The 19,546-nt window shown below is 65.5% G+C and overlaps 1 protein-coding gene across 2 annotated transcripts in view; it reads right to left on the minus strand.

Moving 5' to 3' along the window:
- Window positions 1-367: 367 nt before the first annotated feature.
- NOTCH1 (notch receptor 1) overlaps window positions 368-19,546 on the minus strand; it is a 47,098-nt gene continuing 27,919 nt past the window's right edge. The window contains exons 14-34 of one of the 2 annotated variants that reach the window (XM_006062210.4): window positions 19,358-19,503; window positions 19,029-19,142; window positions 17,271-17,390; window positions 16,441-16,593; window positions 15,527-15,755; window positions 14,721-14,922; window positions 13,038-13,191; window positions 12,719-12,903; window positions 12,193-12,325; window positions 11,696-11,953; window positions 11,245-11,357; window positions 9,755-10,326; window positions 9,122-9,517; window positions 8,446-8,594; window positions 7,487-7,703; window positions 7,210-7,297; window positions 6,964-7,129; window positions 6,136-6,431; window positions 4,954-5,101; window positions 4,716-4,813; window positions 368-3,492 (exon numbers count right to left, since the gene is read on the minus strand). In XM_006062210.4, coding sequence (XP_006062272.1) covers window positions 2,023-3,492; window positions 4,716-4,813; window positions 4,954-5,101; window positions 6,136-6,431; window positions 6,964-7,129; window positions 7,210-7,297; window positions 7,487-7,703; window positions 8,446-8,594; window positions 9,122-9,517; window positions 9,755-10,326; window positions 11,245-11,357; window positions 11,696-11,953; window positions 12,193-12,325; window positions 12,719-12,903; window positions 13,038-13,191; window positions 14,721-14,922; window positions 15,527-15,755; window positions 16,441-16,593; window positions 17,271-17,390; window positions 19,029-19,142; window positions 19,358-19,503 — 5,407 coding nt within the window. In that variant the 3' untranslated portion in view covers window positions 368-2,022. Of the gene's footprint in view, window positions 3,493-4,715; window positions 4,814-4,953; window positions 5,102-6,135; window positions 6,432-6,963; window positions 7,130-7,209; window positions 7,298-7,486; window positions 7,704-7,738; window positions 8,073-8,445; window positions 8,595-9,121; window positions 9,518-9,754; window positions 10,327-11,244; window positions 11,358-11,695; window positions 11,954-12,192; window positions 12,326-12,718; window positions 12,904-13,037; window positions 13,192-14,720; window positions 14,923-15,526; window positions 15,756-16,440; window positions 16,594-17,270; window positions 17,391-19,028; window positions 19,143-19,357; window positions 19,504-19,546 lie in introns of those variants that run through there. The other variant, XM_044926645.2, reaches the window with a different exon arrangement.

A 19,546-nucleotide genomic window follows, 5' to 3' on the forward strand; every position in this document is an offset into this window, starting at 1 on the left:
CTCATTATGTCACCAGCCCCGCCCCCCAAAGTTCCCCTGCTCAGATGTTCCTGTGGCTCTCTCTGCCCCACGCCAGGGCCTGGACTCTTCCCTGTGCCCCTCCTGCCTGCAGTGGTGGGCCCCAGGCTAGTAAGTGGCGTCTCACTCTCCGTGACCCAGACAGTTGAGAGACAGCTAAGAGCCTGGTTTTGGGGTTGTGTGTGCCCTGCTCCCTGTGGGGTCTCTGCCCCGCTGCACAGGGCCTGGCAGGGTAGATGGACACTGGATATCTGACCCGACAAAGTGACCCTGCCACCCAGGAGCCTGGGCTGGCATTCCCTCTCTATCGCTTTCCCTCCGTCTCAGAAAGCAAGCCAGGACCACAGTCGAGTTTAGCAAAATCTGGACGACCATCGGAATCATTTTTATTGCAAATCTGTTAACAAAAAAGATGAAAAAAAAATACATCATTTTAATCACCTACAGTTTTGTAGGTAGATAACTTTTTTAAAAAGTTTTTTTTTTTTTTTATGTAAACTACACTCTATCTTATAAAACACAAAAAGAAACCACATCTTAGGAAGAGTCTGATCGTGCCCGCTAGGGGTGGCCCCACAGCACGCCCGGCGAGGCCGGGGCAGCAGACTCAGTGTGGTGGGCGGTGGGACCCCCCAGCTTTGCTCTCAGGAGCTACGGTTCGGCAGCTGCAGGTCGTGGGGCCTGGGTTCTGACATCCCTTATCAGCACGACCCTGACAGATTTGTCCAATCAGATTTCTTAAACAAAATCACCCTTTAAAAATGTATTTACAGATATGTATCTGCCACAGGCTTATACTTGATAATGTAAAAATCTGCTCTACCCTGGGCGCACACCCACCCCCTGAACTGGGAGGGGTGGCCCGCGAGCAGGCTCCTGGTGACCCGAGCACCCCAGGGCGCGCCAGGCCCTGGCACCAGGGTCTCTGAGCACTGAGGCTGGACACGCCCACATTTTTCCAAGTCTCCTATAAAAACCGGGCCTGTCGGCACTGGGCCCCAGGGGCGCCAGTTCATCTTCCGCTGAACCTGGGAGATGCAGTTCAAGTTGAGATGCCTCCAACAGGGCGGCCCGGCAGTGTCTTTCCCCAGGAAGGGGGAGGCCTCCCCAACGTGGGGTCCAAGGTGGGTACCACATGGCCACACCTCCGACTTCTCACATGATGCTTAAACATCAGCGGGGGCGAGGGGCAGGGGAGCCTCCAGAAAGAACAAGAACTCACAATGCCAAAGAACAGCTACGTAATACTGAACCTGAAACAAAGATTCATGATTGGTACCATGAGATGTACCCTGGGCATACCCCAAGAACACATTCTGAGAGACATAGCTTTAAAAAGTTTAAAAGTACACCGAAATGCACGAACCACGTCATTTTACACTTTACTTTCCTACTTCAGGTACAAAGTAACCCACATGCCAAAGGAGGAAAGGGCTTGCTTTTCTTTCTCTAGATGCATCTTTTCATAAGATGCAGGCAGTCCTGGGAGGAGGGCGGTCCAGGTTTGGAGGTGGGGGTGAGGGGATGTCTGGGGAAATCAAAGCAGGCCCCGAGCACCCCTGGAGCTTTCTAAACAATGCTGGCTCAGACCGCCCTTGTCTGACATCATTTCTTTTGGGATTCAAAAAAGAGGAAATCAATAAATAAATGGCATTTGCACATCATGAATCTTTGTTTATATTTTACAAATACCTAGGAGTCTTTATCCTAAGTAGGAAAATCATGACTGAGAACTAGTTTATTTTCTTTGAGCAGATAAAAGTTTCTACCTGATGCCATACAAAACAGTACATATAAATAAAAAGGCAGTGTTTCCATGTAAAATAAAAGTACATAAATAAATACTAAAAAAAAAAATTAAAAATCCTTGTCCTCTTATTTTGTATAAAAACACATTTGTTGAAAAAAAGCTCCTTTGGTCGGCCCCGGCATCCATGGAGCGCACGCACACGCCCCAGCAGGGCTTGGGAAAGGAAGCGCAGGGTCCTGGGGGCAGCCGGCTGTTTACTTGAATGCCTCCGGGACGTGGGCGATCTGGGACGGCACGCTGGTGGGCGGGCTGGAGATGCCCTCGGACCAATCGGAGATGTTGGAATGTGGCGAGGAGCTGGACCACTGGTCGGGGGACTCCGGGGACGGGGTGAGGAAGGGGTGCTCGGGCACCTGTAGTTGGTGGCTGGGGGTGTTGTCCACGGGGGAGGACGAGTAGCTGTGCTGGGAGGGGGGCGTCAGGAACTGGGCGGTGGTCATGGGCGGGGCCAGCGTGGGCGGGGCCAGCGTGGACGGCAGCGATGTGGGCAGGACCTGGCCCTCCTGCGGCAGGACGGTGTGCGCCGCCAGGTTGCCGGGCCCCAGCGGCTGCATGTCCGCCTGGCTCAGCTCCCCTCCCAGGAAGCTCCGGCCCAGGTGGCCGCTGGCGGCCGAGCTCACGCCGAGGTGCGGCTGCAGGTTTGGCTGCGGCGGCATGCTCGGCGGCTGCATCTGTAAGTTCTGCTGCGGCTGCAGCTGCTGCGGCTGCACTAGGTGAGGCTGGGAGGCCAGCCGCGTGCTGGGCAGGGCCTGGTAGGTCATCACCTGGGACAGGGCGGGGGCGTGCAGCGGGCCCACCGTGCCATGCTGGAGGCCGGCAGCCTGCGTGCTCAGGGTGCCCGGCGTCACGCCCCCTCGCAGCGGGTTGTACTGATTGGGCACCAGGCCGTTCTGCAGCCGGGACAGCCACTCACACTGGCCATTCAAGCCCGCGGCTCCACCCACGGTGAAATTCACAGCCCCACTGCCCCCACTGCCGCCCGAACCCAGGATCGTGCTGGTGCTGGAGGCCACGGGCAGGTGGGAGAGGCGTGGTGGCCCTGCCTCAAAGGCCAGCCGGCTGCCCCCGCTCAGCACCGCCATCTCGGGCTTGGCCGCCACGCTCAGGTGGCTGACGCCCAGGTGGGTCTCGGGCATTCCGGGCAGGTGGTTGAGGGGCACGGAGGGAGATGGCTGGAAAGGGGAGGGCAGGAGGGGTGGGGAGGCCACATCTGACAGGTAGCCGTGGGGGGACTCGAGGGAGTCCACGGGCGACATCACGCTCCCGCTGTCCAGCAGACAGCCCTTGCCATCTTGGGACTTCTTCCTCCGAGCCTTGAGGTCCTTGGGCTCCTTGCTGCCGCAGGCCAGGCCCTTGGTGCTGGGCTTGCGGGCCTTCTTGCCCTGCATGGGGGGCTTGAGGTTGCCCAGGTAGCCGTTGGGCGAGCAGAGAGGGGGCGACAGGGTGGGTGCGCCGCCCAGGGTGGCGCCATGCAGCGGGGGGCTGCGCACCAGGCTGTACTCGTCCAGCAGCCGCACGATGTCATGGTGCATGCGCTCCTGCGCGATGTCGCGAGGCAGGCGGTCCATGTGGTCTGTGATGTCCCGGTTGGCGAAATGGTCCAGCAGCACCTTGGCGGTCTCGTAGCTGCCCTCCCGGGCGGCCAGGAACAAGGGCGTCTCCTCCTGGGGGGAGCAGATGGGGGCAGGTGCAGGGGTCACCAGTCACCAGATGGACCAGCAGTCAGCCCCGCCTCCGCCCTGCTGCGGAGGGGAGGCACCTCATCTCAACCCTCCCCCTAGAGTCCTACCATCACTATTACGTCTTACAAACAAAAACACCTTAAACGCATCTTCTAAGACCCAGAGGACCTGTGGGATCCTATATTCTAAACCAGTGGGGATCCACCTTCATGGGGTCAGAGACCCCACAGGAAATCTAACAGACTGTGCCCCCCCTTCCCCTCCTCCAAAACCACACAGATGGAGACCCTGCCACGATTTCAGGGGCTTCAGGGTCACTAAAGAGTGTCTGTGGGCACCAGTTGGTCCCCGAGGAACCCTGACATCTTAGCTCTGTCCCCAGGGCGTAGTTTTCTCATCTGTACAGTGGACATGCCACGTATGCCCCCCGAGGCTGCTGTGTGGGGTAAGGCCGGACGGTGTCTGCCTGGCACACACGTGGCCTTGGCCGCAGCTGCTGCCCCACCACGGCAGTCCCTGCCACCAGTCACCCTGTCTCCCCAGAAGGAGGTGGGATGATGCCTCTGCCCCATGGCAGACTCAGAAGTGACCGGGCCCAACAGCATCCCCTGCGCCCCTCCCCCAGGACAGGAGATCCCTTCAGGGATCAGTGAAGGAAGGGGCGGGTTCGGGGACACAGGAGCCCAAGACAAGTGCAGGAGATGCAGGGCCAGGCTGGGGATGGGCAGGAAGGAAAGAGCACACTTTGACTGTGGGAACATACCGCGGCGAGGCTGAGGGAGGCCGGAGGCGGTTCACGTGTAGAAGGTGGACACCCACCATTCCATCTGGGGGCCTGGCAATGCAGAGCCCCCCACCTAGCCCACTGGCCTCTTGGCTCAGCGTGCACCATCTGGGTCAACCCGCCCCGGCCAGTGACAGCCAAGGACAGAGGTGAGGTCGCAGGTCACAGTGACATGGGGGCAGGGGGACAGCTGCAGCCGCCCATGCCCTGGGCCCGGGAGGGGACTGGTAATGTGGCCAGAGGGAGGCAGGGAGCGCCGATCACACGGGCACCCACTACGGGGTCCACGTCTCTGTTTCTCTGGGGCTTCTCCTGGGACTTTACGGGTTAGGGAGCCGAGGCCCAGAAGCTGAAGTCATGGCTCGGGGTGCCCCGGTCGGGAAGGAGTAGCAGAGGGGAAGTGTCTCGCCAGCCAGCCCACCTTGTTGTTCTGCATGTCCTTGTTGGCCCCGTTCTTCAGCAGCACGACAGCAGCCTCCACGTTGTTCACCGCGGCTGCCCAGTGCAGGGCGGACTTGCCTGCGAGGGGAGCAAAGGGCGAGTCAGGGGTCGGCAAGCAGGTCCGAGGTCGGCAGGCGGGTCAGGGGTGGGCAGGCGGGTTAGGGGTGGGCAGGCGGCCGTGACGTGCCCCTCCCTCGGGCTGGCCCAGCTGGACTCACCCAGGTCATCCACGGCGTTGACGTCGGCGTGGGAGTTGATGAGGTCCTCCAGCATGCCCTCCACGGCCAGGCGGGCAGCGAGGATCAGTGGGGTCGTGCCGTCGTGCATGCGGGCGTCCAGGTCGGTGGCTCGGTTCCGGATCAGGATCTGGACCACAGGGAAAGTCTTGGGCTCAGCAAGTGTGAGCACGAGGCCCCCGCCCGCTCCGGGACACATGCTTGGGACTCAACCTGATTCGAATGCAGCCCTCCTGGGGTCGGGCGGCCCCAGGGAGCCCGGACACATGTGGCATGGGAGCCCGGGGAGTGGGCAGAACTCCACCAGGCTCTGCTGGAGGGGTGGGGCTGGAGCATGAGAGAGAAGGATGGTCACTGTTTGCAGGCGGGAGCGGGGACGAAAGGAGCTGGGGAGGAGCTGTGTGTGAACCGGCATCACCCCGAGAAGCACCCAAGGGAATGTCTCTACGTGCCACAGAGACCGCCTGGGCAAACTCGGCCAGGGCCTGCCTCCAGGGGCTCGTTTAATTGTCCCCAATCTCTCATTTCCATAAAAGACAACATGTCGGAAATCATTAGACTTTTGTGATGCCCCCCATTTGTGCCCCATTTACCTGCCCGTCTGTGCAGAGCAGCATGGCCCGGGGCCTGGGGGTTTGTGGCCAGGGGACCGGCTGGCAGCTTTCAAAAGCTGCTTCTGCCAGGGATGCTCCCCAGAGACCCAGGCACCCACATCCCTAATCCATCCTCATCCTGGAAGCCCAGCAAGGCCAGAGCCACCCCCCCACTGCTGCTTGCAGGCAGCAATCAGCAGCCTCTAGCCCTTCTCCCCATCGCCAGAAGCGATCGATGCCTCCAGCCAAAGCAGGGAGGACTTAGGGGCCGGGAGGGGCAGGCGCAGGGGATGGGCCTGTCTTGGGTGAGGGTGAGGAGGTCCTGCCCCTGTAGGTCCCTGCAGCCTCTCCTGCTTTAGCGCCACCAGCCTGGCTGCCCCGAGGGGACGACACAGAGGATTTGACACCCTCCCTGACCTCACGCCCCCTCCAGGGTACAAAGGTTTGGGGTGCGGGGGGAACCCCAGCTGTCCCTGCTCTGGCCAGGCTTGGAATCAGGGCTCTGGGGCCCGACCAGGAAGGAGGGAAGGCAGGCGAGGGTGCACAGAAGGGCACGTGAGCGGCTGCCCACCTGGAAGACGCCCTGCGCGTCGGCAGACACGGCCGCGTGCAGCGGGGTGCGCCCCATGTTGTCCTGTATGTTGGCGTCTGCGCTGGCCTCCAGCAGGCGCTTGGCCGCGTCGGAGCGCGAGTAGCGGGCGGCCAGGTGCAGGGCGGTCTCGCCGGTGCGGTCCGTCTGGTTGTGTAGGCTGGCGCCCTGGTAGATGAAGTCCGAGATGACCGCGGGCGCGTCCTCCTCCTCCTCGCTGTTGCCAGTCTCTAAGCCCCCTCCGCTGCAGGAGGCGATCATGAGGGGCGTGAAGCCGTCTGTAGCGGGGCAGGACAGGGACGGGGCCAGGTCAGGAAGGCTGGCCCCTGGCAGCTGCTCCCAGGGGCGCGGCCCACGGAGGCCCAGTGCACACAGCCACACTGCCCAGCGCCAGTGCAATCCGTCTAAGCTCCCCGAGGGCAGAAACAAGTCCAGCTGCCAGGTAGCTGGTGGGCTCCGCGTCCTGACCTGCCCGAGACCTTCACCCACAGCCCGTCCAGGAGACAGAGGAGGGAAGCTAACAGGCACTCTGGGTGTCTCAAAAGATGGATTTTGAAAGAAGAAATCAACTCTGAGGGCACAGTGCACTTTGAGACCTGTACTCCTGGAGGGGAGGCAGCGAGGAGGCTGACCAACTCCTGGGGGTCCTCACCCCCTCCAAGGCCAGGGGAGTTTTCAGGTGCCGACCCTGAGGCTTGGGACAGGGGGTGGGCGGGTCACCAGGTCAGGGAAGCGCGGGCTGCCCGGTGCCACCAGGTGCCTGGGGGTGGAGCCCCGGGTGGGGGGCGGCGTGTCTGGCCAGCCACCTACCCGGCCCGCGGACATTCACGTCCATGCAGTCGGCATCCGCCTCGCCCTGGGGAGGCGTGGGGGCCATGGCAGACACGCGCAGGTCGGCGGCATCCAGGTGCTGCTGGGTCCACTGCCGGTGGTCCGTCTGGTCGTCCAGGTCAGGGAGGACCACGGGCTCCTCGAACTAAGGAAGGGCATGGAGCAGAGGGTCATGCCCCGTGGCGCGGGGCTGGGCGGGGCGGGGACCCTGGATCCCCGACTCACCCGGAACTTCTTGGCCTCTAGGCCCTCGTCGCCCCACTCGTTCTGGTTGTCGTCCATGAGGGCGCCGTCCGAGGAGTTCTTCAGGGGCCTGGGGGTGACGGGGCCGGGAAGGGGGGTGTGGGACTAAGCGCGGGGGAGCGGGGGTCCAGGGAGATTCCCTCCCCTTCCAGGCCCCGCCCATGCCCAGGGCCCAAGGGGGGCGCCGCGGAGGAGGGGAGGGGCAGCCCCGCCTCCCGCAAGCCCGGCCCCACCCAGACGCCCCGCCGCGCCCACTGACTTGAGGCCCACGGAGTCCTCGCCGAGGGGCTCGCGCCGCTTCTTCTTGCTGGCCTCCGACACCTTGAAGCCCTCGGGGAACCAGAGCTGGCCATGCTGCCGCCGGCGCTTCCGCGACAGCAGCACCCCGCAGCCCACGAAGAACAGCAACACGAAGGCCACCACGGCCACGTACATGAAGTGCAGCGGCGGCGGCGGGGGCGGCTCCACCGTCTCACCTGCGGGCACAGCGGCCGCGGGCGGGCGCCCGGACATCAGGCCGCGCAGCCAGGCAGGCCGGCGGCCGGGGGCAGCGCGCTGGCTCCGCGGCCCGGCGCGTCCTCGCCCGCTCGCCTCCATCCCGCCCCCCAAAATAAGGTCATTTTCTACGCGATTAATCAGAATTGCAAACTATCGCTAAATTCTCTCCTGCACCAGCCGGCTATCTGGAGACAGCTTTTACTTTTTTCTCCTTTAAGGGAGAAGGATTAGGCAACTTCAAATCGCTGCACTCGGATCGAGCTGTTAAGACAAAGGATTTAGGGGGATTTTCCAGATACAAACTTCAACACTTCACATGACATCGATCAATTCTTTGCTTTCTCTCTCTTTAAAAAAAAAAAGAAAAAACCGTAATGATTTTGAAATAATACCCAACAAAGAAAAATTGGGAGGAAGGGGTGGGGCGAGAAAAGTCTCCCCCCCAACATTTGCTGGTGGATGTGTGGACTCCCTTGGGCCAACCTCACTGACAGCTGTTGCTACGGGAGGGAGAGCGTGCCCGGTGGGAAACCCCAGAAAAGCGCTCCCCGAACTCTGGATGGCGTGACACACGCCCCCGTGGGTGGCAACTGGCACAAAGAACAAGAGCATCCCGGGGTGGGGGTGCAGCTGGGAGACCATCTCCCATGCACAACCCTTCCCAGGACAGTCCAGAGCTCCCGTGGGAGTGCAGCTGGGGGAGCAGGGCTGGCCACTCACTCTGCACAGCCTCGATCTTGTAGGGGATGTTAAGGCTGCCCAGCGAGGCCAGCGCGCCCAGGAAGGCGGCCACATCCGTGGCGCTCTGGAAGCACTGGGAGGACGACTGGACGCACTGCCGGTTGTCGATCTCCAGGTAGACGATGGACCTGAGGTAGGGGGAGAGCCCAGGTCAGGGGGCTTGGGCACCAGCCCCCTCCTGGCACCCACCCGGCCAGCCTGTCTCCCAGGGACAGGCTCTGGCTCCTGGGGTGTCACCCGGATGGATGGGCGGGGAGAGAGGGTGCTCCCAGAACCCCAGGGGGGCAGCCTGGGGAGGCAGAGAGCTGGGTCTGGACAGGAACAAGCCTGGAGGTGCACAGTGGACCTGAGGGCTCGCCTTGTCCAGCACCAGCAGGGCCCGTGTGGTGCTCACACGGACACTCCTCGGAGTGCTCCCCTGCCGGCAGTGGGGCTCCTACAGAGCCACGGGCGGCCTTGGTCCCCATCTTGGAAGGATGGAGGTGTCCAGAGCCCAGTCCCTCGCCTCCCTGAGAGCTGAGCCTGGGCGGGAAGCTGTCACGGAGCTGAAATCCCAGGTCTCTTTCCCCATCTCGGGAGGACAGTGCTGCCCTCTCTGGGAGGGGGGTAGCCCTGAGGGTCAGGGCGTGGAGGCCGCCAGGAGGGGCTCGCTCACCCACGGATGTCCATGGGGTCCAGCTCCCTGCGCTGGCGTCTGCCCGCGCCGCCCGGGAGCAGCGGGGCCCCGCCGTCCACGGAGCGCCTGACGGGGTGCTTGTGCAGCTCCTCCTCGCGGCCGTAGTAGGGGAAGATCATCTGCTGGCCGCTGGCGTCACGCTTGAAGACCACATTGGTGTGCAGCAGGCGGCTGAGCTCGCGCAGGAAGTGCAGGGAGCGGTTGCGCAGCTGCTCGGGTGGCATGAGCACCACCAGCACCAGCGTGCCGGCCGCCAGCCGCTCGGGCACGTGCTCCGCGCAGTCCAGCCCGTCCCACTCGCACTCCGCACTGTTGCAGCCCTGGTCGCAGTGCCCGTCCCTGAAGTGGTCCTTGCAGTACTGGTCATACAGGGGGCTGGGGGCACACGGCGACAGCTCAGGGCCCCCTCCACGCCTGGGTCCCCTGGGGCCACGCCTGCTCCTGTCCACCCGGAGACCCTCGGCCAGCACCCGGCCGTGCGCTGCCCTGCCCGCGAAGCCCAGTGTCCTCCCGCCTGCTCTGTCCTGCTGGTGAGCGGACGGCCCCCTCGCCTGCCCCCCACCAGCCCCGCGGGACATCACGGACGTGGAGTGGCGTCCCCGCGGGCCTTACTTGCACTGGCCTTCTGCACGCTGGCAGTCGAAGCCGTCGAAGAGGCAGCCGGCCGAGTTGCACTGGCTGTCGCAGCGGCCGTTGCTGAAGTACTTCCAGCACTGCAGGGACTGCGTGCAGTTCTGCCAGGGGTCGTCGAAGTCGAGGGAGCAGTCGCCGCCGTCCCAGCCGCACGCGTGGCTGTTGCACTGCAGGCTGCAGACCTTGTTGCCGGCCTCCTCGCGGCAGCCAGGGAGCTCGCAGGTCTCCTCGATCTGTGGCGGGGGGATGTCGAGGCCCACGCCACCCCCGAAGCTGTAGTCCAGGATGTGGCACAGGAGCCCGTTGAACTTGGCAGGGCAGCGGCAGCGGTAGAAGGGGCTCTCGGCGGTGGGCTCGCAGACGCCCTGGTTGTAGCAGGGGTTGCTGCCCACGCAGGGGCTGCTGGCCGGGAACTGGCACTCGGGGCCGGTGAAGGGGCCCAGGCACAGGCAGGTGGGGCTGCGCGGGCCCGCGATGCATGTGCCGCCGTTCAGGCACCGCAGGCTCCCGCAGCTGCGGGCGTCGTTCTCGCACGTGGCACCCTCGAAGCCCTGCGGGAGGGGCCATGTGGGTGTGAGGGGTGAGCCGGCCCCCCCAAGTGCTGGGGACCGCCTGGCTGCTCCATTGCGTCCCCCACCCACCCACAAGGGCTGGCGGGCTTTCCTTTTAAAGAAAGTCAACACGAAACGCTCGGGGGTGGGGGGTTCCCAGGAGTCGGGAGGGAAGGAGGGTGGGGTGGGCACAGTAGGAGCCTGGGGCACTTCTGGGCAAACTGACGACCTCCTGGGATCCTGCAACAGGGGTCTCGTGGCACCGCGTGTGTCAGACCCAAGGAACACACGATGTGGAGTGGACCAGACTTAACGGGTCAGTGTACAGATCACTTAGCAACATATTAATGTTGGTCGTTGATGGTAACAGTGTTCCCCAAATGCAAAAGAAAGTGAAAGTGAAGTCGCTCAGTCATGTCCGACTCTCTGTGGCCCCATGCACTGTAGCCCGCCAGGCTCCTCTGTCCATGAGGGATTTTCCAGGCAAGAATACTGGAGTGGGCTGCCATTTCCTTCTCCAGGGGATCTTCTTGACCCAGGGATCGAACCCTGGCCTCCAGCACTGCAGGCAAACTCTACTGTCTGAGCCACCAGGGAAGCCCACAGGCGAGCAAGATGTTAATAACGGGAAAGCTGGGTGTGCAGGGGGCGAGGGTACACAGGAACCCTCCTGCACCAATTTTCTACTAAACCGCTCTAAACATAAAGACACAAGAAAAACTGTCTTGAGGGGAACGCGGAGAGTGGAGTCCAGACACACGAACCACGTTTTGCCTTCCAGCTCACCCGCAGGCTGGGGGCGGGGGGCAGCAGGGCGGTTCTGGCCACCCCAGGGCACTAGATGTGCTGAGTGGGGGTGTCCTCCTGCCCCCTTCAGACCAGAAGCCCTCCCCACCACCTGCTGCCCATGGCACCTACCGCTGGGCACTTGCAGATGAACCCGCGGGCCGTGTTGGAGGCCACTGCACAGCTACCCCCATTCTTACAGGGCCTGTCTTTGCAGCCGTTGATGACCGACTCGCAGCGGCGTCCTGGGGACAAGAGTGGCGTGAGGCGCTGACCCCCTGCCCCCAGCACCACCCGCCACCCCCCGACCAGGGCGGCACCCACCGGTGTGGCCGGCGCTGAACCCCACCCCCAGCTCCGCCTGCGCCCCCGACCAGGGCGGCACCCACTGGTGTGGCCGGCGCTGACCCCCTGCCCCCAGCTCCGCCCGTGCCCCCGACCAGGGCAGCACCCACCGGTGTGGCCAGCGCTGACCCCCGCCCCCAGCTCCGCCCGCGCCCCGACCAGGGCAGCACCCACCGGTGTGGCCAGCGCTGACCCCCGCCCCCAGCTCCGCCCGCGCCCCGACCAGGGCAGCACCCACCGGTGTGGCCGGCGCGGCACTCGCAGTGGAAGGCGTTGACGCGCTGCACGCAGTTCTGGGTGCCACGGGCGTCGCAGGGGTTGGACAGGCACTCGTTGACATCCCCCTCGCAGCGCTCACCCACGAAGCCGGGCGGGCAGGTGCAGCTGTAGCCGCCCACCTGGTCCACGCAGGTGCCGTTGTTAAAGCACTTGGGGCCCCGGGACACGGGGTCGATGGGGGGGTTGCAGTCGTCCACGTTGATCTCGCAGTGCACGCCTGCAGGCCGGGCACCATCAGACCCCACGCGGCCGCGCTCGAGCCCCACGCCTCCCACAGGTGTGCCCCGGCCGGGGGTCAGACGTCCAGGAGGTGGACGCTGGCGACCAGCCCCCCGGACTCCCTCCCCAGGTGCGGCCAAGCCTACCCTGTGTGCCCCGGCCGGGGGTCAGACGTCCAGGAGGTGGACGCTGGCGACCAGCCCCCCGGACTCCCTCCCCAGGTGCGGCCAAGCCTACCCTGTGTGCCGCGGGGGCAGGAGCACTTGTAAGTGTTGGTGAGGTCGATGCAGGTGCCTCCGTTCCGGCAGGGCTGGGACAGGCACTCGTTCACCTCCTCGGAGCAGTTCACCCCGTGGTAGCCGGCCACACACTGCAGGGGGACAGTGAGGCGTGGGCCTGAGGCTCAGCAGGCAGCCGGGGCGTCCCCTATGCCTGTGTGGGCTGACGGGGCCCCATGAGCTGCCCTCTTGCCTCGCAAAGCCCTCCTACCAGAAGGACCCAAGTGGAGACCCTGGTAAGGGCCCTGGTAAGCTGCGGTTCACTGCCCGAGGCGGGAGTTAGTATAGAGGTGGGTGAACCTGGGGGAGGGGAAAGCCTGCCCTGCTTCTCAGGGTTTCCCTCTTGCAGGTGCCCGCAGAGGACGATCACCCAGCCCTCCCGGTGAGCCTAGTCTTCCCTGCTGCACTGGTTCCCAGCCAGGGCCTGGCCCTCGGCAGCACTCAGGCCAGACACACACACCCCCGCCCCGGGGCCGGGTGCCCACCTCACAGGAGTAGCCGCCGGGGTAGTCGGTGCAGGTGGCCCCGTTCTGGCAGGGGCTGGGCGAGCACTCGTCCACCTGCTCCTCGCAGTAGCTGCCCGTGTAGCCAGCCTGGCAGTGGCAGCGGTGTGTGTTGCCCGCATTCACGCAGAGGCCCCCGTTGCGGCACAAGTGGGTCACGTTGATGCCTGCGGGGGACGCAGCGGGCGGAGCGTGAGGCCCCAGCTTCCCTCCCCAGGGGCAACCTCGCGCCTTGGGCAGCGCGCCTCCTGACCTCAGAGGTCGGACGCCCAGTGGGCACGGAGAAGCCTGGGCTGGTTACCTTGCTGCCGCGCAGCCACCTCGCAGGAGACGCTGGGCACGTCGCAGTAGAGGCCGGTCCAGCCACTGTGGCACTCGCAGCGGTACAGCGCGTTGGTCTGCCAGCACCGGCCCTCATTCTTGCAGGGGGACGAGTCGCACCAGCGCACAAGGGTCTGGGGACGAGGGGGCAGCCTAGCTCACACCCCACCCACCGGCCCCCACGGGCCCAGCCCACCCAGCGGGGGACACACATGGGCGCCAGAAACCCTCACGCCCAAGGTGGCCCGTGACCTCCCCCCAATCCACAGAAACGGACACCGAGGCCCACGGGGCCCCCCTGCTTGGGAGCAACTGGGGCTGCAGGGGCCCCTCTCTTGCTCTGGGCCCTTGGTGGTGAATCCAGACAACAGGCTGCCTTTCCTTGAAGGAAGATTTTTCTTAAGAAGGAAACGGCTCTCTTCTAATTGGTGTTTTGTGTGTGAACATCTTTAAAGAAGATAAACCTCTGATACTTTTACACAGTCTTCATGCAAACACTGGCGTTCAGCCGCCTTCCCCCCCAACAGCTGGTCCTTGTTCTTGCTCCGTGGCCTCTGCTGCCTGAGCTGGAAACCGCCCTGCTCACCACCTCTGCCTCCTTATCTGGCCCCTCCTCGGCTCCCCGGGGTGGGAGAGCCAGCTGGAATCCAGGCAAGGGGCCCAGGCGTGCGGCCGAGGTGCTCAGTGTGTGCCCGGGGCTGGCCAAGGCACTGGGCGTGTGCCCGGGCCCCCCTCACCTGGCCGAGGTGCTCGGCGTGTGCCCGGGGCCGGCCGAGGCACTGGGCGTGTGCCCGGGCCCCCTCACCCGGCCGAGGCACTGGGCGTGTGACCGGGCCCCCCTCACCTGGCCGAGGCGCTTGGCGTGTGCCCGGGCCCCCCGTCACCTGGCCGAGGCGCTCGGCGTGTGCCCGGGCCCCCTCACGTGGCCGAGGCGCTCGGCGTGTGCCCGGGCCCCCCCTCACCTGGCCGAGGCGCTCGGCGTGTGCCCGGGGCCCCCTCACCTGGCCGAGGCGCTCGGCGTGTGCCCGGGCCCCCCCTCACCTGGCCGAGGCGCTCGGCGTGTGCCCGGGCCCCCCCTCACCTGGCCGAGGCGCTCGGCGTGTGCCCGGGGCCCCCTCACCTGGCCGAGGCGCTCGGCGTGTGCCCGGGGCCCCCTCACCTGGCCGAGGCGCTCGGCGTGTGCCCGGGGCCCCCTCACCTGGCCGAGGCGCTCGGCGTGTGCCCGGGCCCCCCCTCACCTGGCCAGGGCGCTCGGCGTGTGCCCGGGCCCCCTCACCTGGCCGAGGCGCTCGGCGTGTGCCCGGGGCCCCCTCACCTGGCCGAGGCGCTCGGCGTGTGCCCGGGGCCCCCTCACCTGGCCGAGGCGCTCGGCGTGTGCCCGGGCCCCCTCACCTGGCCGAGGCGCTCGGCGTGTGCCCGGGGCCCCCTCACCTGGCCGAGGCGCTCGGCGTGTGCCCGGGGCCCCCTCACCTGGCCGAGGCGCTCGGCGTGTGCCCGGGGCCCCCTCACCTGGCCGAGGCGCTCGGCGTGTGCCCGGGGCCCCCTCACCTGGCCGAGGCGCTCGGCGTGTGCCCGGGCCCCCTCACCTGGCCGAGGCGCTCGGCGTGTGCCCGGGGCCCCCTCACCTGGCCGAGGCGCTCGGCGTGTGCCCGGGCCCCCTCACCTGGCAGTTGAGGCCCGTGTAGCCCTGAGGGCAGGTGCACGTGTAGGTGCCGTAGCTGTCGTGGCAGGTGCCGCCGTGCAGGCAGGGCCGAGAGTCACACTCGTTGACGTCATGTTGGCAGTAGCTGCCCGTGAAGCCAGGTGGACACAGGCAGGTGAAGGAGTTGATGCCATCCACGCAGGTACCGCCGTTGAAGCAGGAGCTGGAGGTGGGCAGGCAGCAAGGGGGTGGTGAGTTGGGGGCAGGACCCTGCCCAAGCAGGTACGTCCACACTGGCACCCTCACCGCCAATCAGGGTGGCCACAGGGGTTTGGGTGCCAGGACAGGCCGGCAACAGCCTGGCTGAGCTCGGGGAGGCCAGTAGGAGTCCCAGGGGACCCCAGGCTCTCACACCACACCACGCTCCTTCCTCTGCCTTCTTTAGAACTCGTGCTGAGAGGAGCTTCATATCACACGTGGGTGTGTCGCGATCAAGACAAAAATGAGCAGAAACCAGAGCGCGTGGGAGATAAATGCTAGAAACCAGGGACAAGTGTGACGTTCCATGCCGAGCTTCCTGGCAGCCAAGGCAGATAAGGACACACGCCAGTTACGAGGTCCCTGGCTGATGGAAGCAGGAACAGCAGTTCCTGAGGATAAACCACAGGGCTCCTGCTTCTAATCCACAAGGGAGAATGGACGATGGCCCTTGCAGGAGGAATGGTGTCTCCCGCTGGCACCGAGTGCCGCCCCCAGGCGGACACCTGCTGGGTACACAGGTGTGCCGGCGCCGCGTGTGGCCCGTGGCCGGCCCGCGCCCCTGGCACCTGTCCGTGCAGTCGGGCGTGTTGTTCTCGCAGTGGACGCCGCTGAAGCCCGTGGGGCAGCTGCAGGCGTAGCTGGCCACGCAGTCGGTGCAGCTGGCGCCGTTGCGGCAGGGGTTGCTGGCGCACTCGTCGATGTCCTCCTCACAGAAGGCGCCCTGGAAGCCGGGCAGGCAGTCGCAGAAGGCCGTGTTGATGCCGTCTGTGCAGGAGCCCCCATTGTGGCACGGGTCTGCGAGGTGACCGGAGAGCAGGCCTGAGAGCTGGGCACCACCCCTCTGCCAGGGCGACCAAAGCTGCAAGCTCCTGGCACTGCCCCTGGGGTGTTCTGCAGGGAGCCCAGTCCAGCAGGCCGCATCATGAGCTTGGGGTCTACGCTGCCCCACGAGCTCCTGGTCCCCAGGCCATAAGCGTGGGCAGGCTTAACAGTGAGACCCACACAGGCCGTGGCCACACGCTTCCCTGCCTGCTGGTAATGCCAGATGAGGCACTCGGCCTCTCTTGGACCACAGGTCGCGTGAGCCCCATTCCTCAGGGGTCAGGACAAGACCTAGGTTAAGAGCCACGCTGGACGGGGCAGCTGCGGCCCCGGGGAGACGAGCCCGGGAGTCCGGCTGGGAGATGCTAGGATGGACGAGTAGGGGGCCCATCAGCCTGGCACCACAGCCCCTGGAACCGCCTGTGACCACCTCGCTGGTCGACAGCAGCCACCCAGCCCTGCCCCAGCACTTCCTCCAGCCCCCAACTGGGTGCCCTTCCGAAAGGTCCAGCTGGATCGAGAGGGCTGCCAGCGCCAAGCATGCACCCTGGTACTGCCCTGCCTACCCTCCCACGTGACCCTGGCACGCTCCCTGCCCCGCACCCGCCTGGGGACACGGGTCTGGGCGTCTCAGAGGCGGGGCCGGCCGGCTACTCACTGGGCCGGCAGTCGTCGATGTCCGTCTCGCAGTTGCGCCCCGTGTAGCCCGCCTGGCAGTGGCAGCGGTAGCTGCCATTGGTGTTCTGGCAGGAGGCGCCCGCGCGGCACGGGCTCTTCACGCACTCGTTGATGTCGATCTCACAGGTCTGCCCTGGGGAAAGGGACGAGAGCCGCTGACTCAGCCAGTGCCCACAGGGCACTGCCCGTCCCCCCCGGAGCAGGCCCTCCACTGCCACAGGACGACCCTCTGGGGGCGTCCGGGGAAGGGAGGCTCTCCAAAGGGCTGCCCCGACTTGGGGCAGGAGACAGACCTTCAAGCCTAGGAGGGTCCTGCAGCCCACTGGCTCATCCTCCAAGGACGGGGGCCCACTAGCAAGAGTCGCCTGAAGCCCCCGAGCCTCCCCACCCCATCCCCCCACCCCCTGGGCTGATCCTGCCAGCCCGTGGCCCCCAAGCCTCTCCGAGCCTCCCTACCCCGTCCCTTTGGCCTCACCCTGCCAGCCTGTGGCCCCCGAGCCTCTCCAAGCCTCCCCACCCTATCCTCCTGGGCTCACCCTGCCAGCCCGTGGCCCCCGAGCCTCTCCAAGCCTCCCCCAACCCAGTACCAGCGTCCCCTGGACTCCCCCTGCCAGCCCGTGGCCCCCGAGCCTCTCCAAGCCTCCCCCAACCCAGTACCAGCGTCCCCTGAACTCCCCCTGCCAGCCCGTGGCCCCCGAGCCTCTCCAAGCCTCCCCCAACCCAGTACCAGCGTCCCCTGGACTCCCCCTGCCAGCCCGTGGCCCCCGAGCCTCTCTGAGCCTCCCTCTGTCCCACCACCCCTGGACTCACCCTGCCAGCCCGCGGGGCAGGCACAGGAGAAGCTCTCATAGTCCTCTGACTCCTGACACTCACCGCCGTTTCTGCAGGGCCCGGGGGCACACGGGGCCAGCACCACCTCACACGTGGACCCTGAGAGGGAGAGGCAGGGTGGTGAGCCCCCCAGGAGCCCCAGCCAGAGGTCAACGCCCCGGGAAAGTCCTGACAGAGGCCACGGCAGCCACCATCAACAGGTGGTTCTACCGTCCAAGCACGTCTGGTTGCCCTGCGTGGGGGGCGGGGGGGGTACATACAGCGGGGCACCGGGCCCCTGGCTGTGTCAGCATCTGAATGTGAACCAGGGGAACACTTGGGCCCCACCCCCCGATAGTGCCAGGAGCAAGGGCTGGGCCGGGCCTGACAACCCCCCACACACAACGTCACAGGGGCCCTGGACTGGCTCCCAGCCTCATGCCCTGCTGGTGGCAAAGGACCCTGCGCTGAGCCGGTGGCCTGGGAGCTGATTCCAGGGGTTCGGTGCCTCGGGCGGCTAGTGCCCATCTTGGGAGGCCCCTGAGCAAAGGCTGTGAGTGCAGGGAGCGTGCCAGCCTCAGCCCTCAGCATGGCTGCTTATCAGGGGAGCACCGGACACGGTGTCAGGACCCCGGGTGGGAGCGGGAGTCTGCCTGGACCCCGGCACTCTGGGTGACCTTTCCTCCCTGAGAGCCCAACGCGGGGTTTCCTGTTTACGGCCCACGGGGCCGTGTCCCGAGCCCGCGAGGAAGCGTTATCTTCCCGGCCGCCCATTATCTCCCCGGCCCGCGGGGGTGACCAGCCCGGGCCTTTCATTCTATCGGTTTCCACAGTGACCCCAGCCGGCAGGAAATTCGCCAGGGTTTCCGACAATTGTGCAGAGGGAAGCAGGAAGCGGGCGGACGGGAAGCGGGTCAGCACAGGCCGGCTCCTCCCCGCCGGCCGCCGGCCCCGATGGCAGCGTGTCCGAAACGGACTCGGGTGCGCCCTGGGCGGCCACCGGGAAGGGGGCGTTTCCTCACCGACGGAGGAGAGAAAGTCCAGGTCCCCAGCTTCGGTCAAAGAAAACACTGCTGGGACCACAGGCCGCCGGTGTCGTGAGAACCGCAGCCACGGGCCCCACCCCTGCCTACGGGGGCCTCTCAGGACCGTCCCCAACAGCAGCACCCCCTGCCCCATCCCCAGGGGGCCTGGTGGCCTGAGCGTGCATGACTTCCATTTTTTAATACTTGCCAAATCTCTCCTTAGGAGGGGACCCACATCCCGCCTCCCCCGGCCGGGCCAATGGCAGCAGCTGAGATGCCAGGGACCCGTCTCCCGCCACCCTCAGCAGGAACACAGGGCTCCTTGTTTCCCCACACAAAGAGGGCCCACCATCAAAGGACTCCCTCAGGCCTGGCCAGCAATGGGGAGGGCAGCCTGGCCCCCCTACCTCCAGGGCAGCCTGAACGGCAGGCGGGGAGGCTGACAGACCAGGCCCAGCTCCCCCACCAAGGGGGCCACCTCACAGGCAGGTCCCCCAAGTAGGGACTTGCTTGTGCTCAAATTTTCTCCCAGGCACCTGGTTATTTTATAAGCAAATACACCTGCAGGGCAAGGCCCTAACGCAGCCAGGCCTGAGGCTCAGAGTACAGAGCAGGGCCTCTGGGATGCCTGCAGAGGGATGCAGACAAGGCCAGCCCAGGAAGGCCGCCTCGCACCTCAGCCACCCGCGCCACCTGCCGAGGCCCCGCCCCACCCTCCAGGCCCCGCCCATACCTGTGTATGGCAAGAGGCAGTTGCATTTGTACCCTGCCACGTCATCGATACACGTGCCCTGGTTCAGACACGGGTTGGACGCGCACTCGTTGATGTTGGTCTGGCAGTTGGGCCCTGGAGAGAGAGGAAACGCGGTCAGTGTGGCCGTCACCCCGGGTGCTATGGCCAAGTTCTGCCTGGCATGGAGGAAAAGCCCTGCCCTGAGCCTGGGACCTGGGAACCCACACCAGCGGGTCCGGGAGCCACCGGGGTTCTCGACGGCAGACCTGTGTCCGGGCTCCAGGTGGCCCCCAGGGCCTGCGCCGGGACCAGGAACCTCCCCCACTCACCACTGAAGCCCTCCCGGCAGGCGCACACGTAGCCGCTGGTCATGTCCTTGCAGGTGCCCCCGTTGACGCAGGGGTTCGACTCACACTCGTCGTTGTTGACGTCACAGTTGGCCCCACTCCAGCCGGGGTCACAGTCGCACCTGTACCTGCAGAGGCGACCACACGGCAGCTCAGGTGTAGCCAGAGAGG

Source organism: Bubalus bubalis, chromosome 12 (assembly GCF_019923935.1).
Source record: "Bubalus bubalis isolate 160015118507 breed Murrah chromosome 12, NDDB_SH_1, whole genome shotgun sequence".
Lineage (NCBI taxonomy): Eukaryota > Metazoa > Chordata > Mammalia > Artiodactyla > Bovidae > Bubalus > Bubalus bubalis.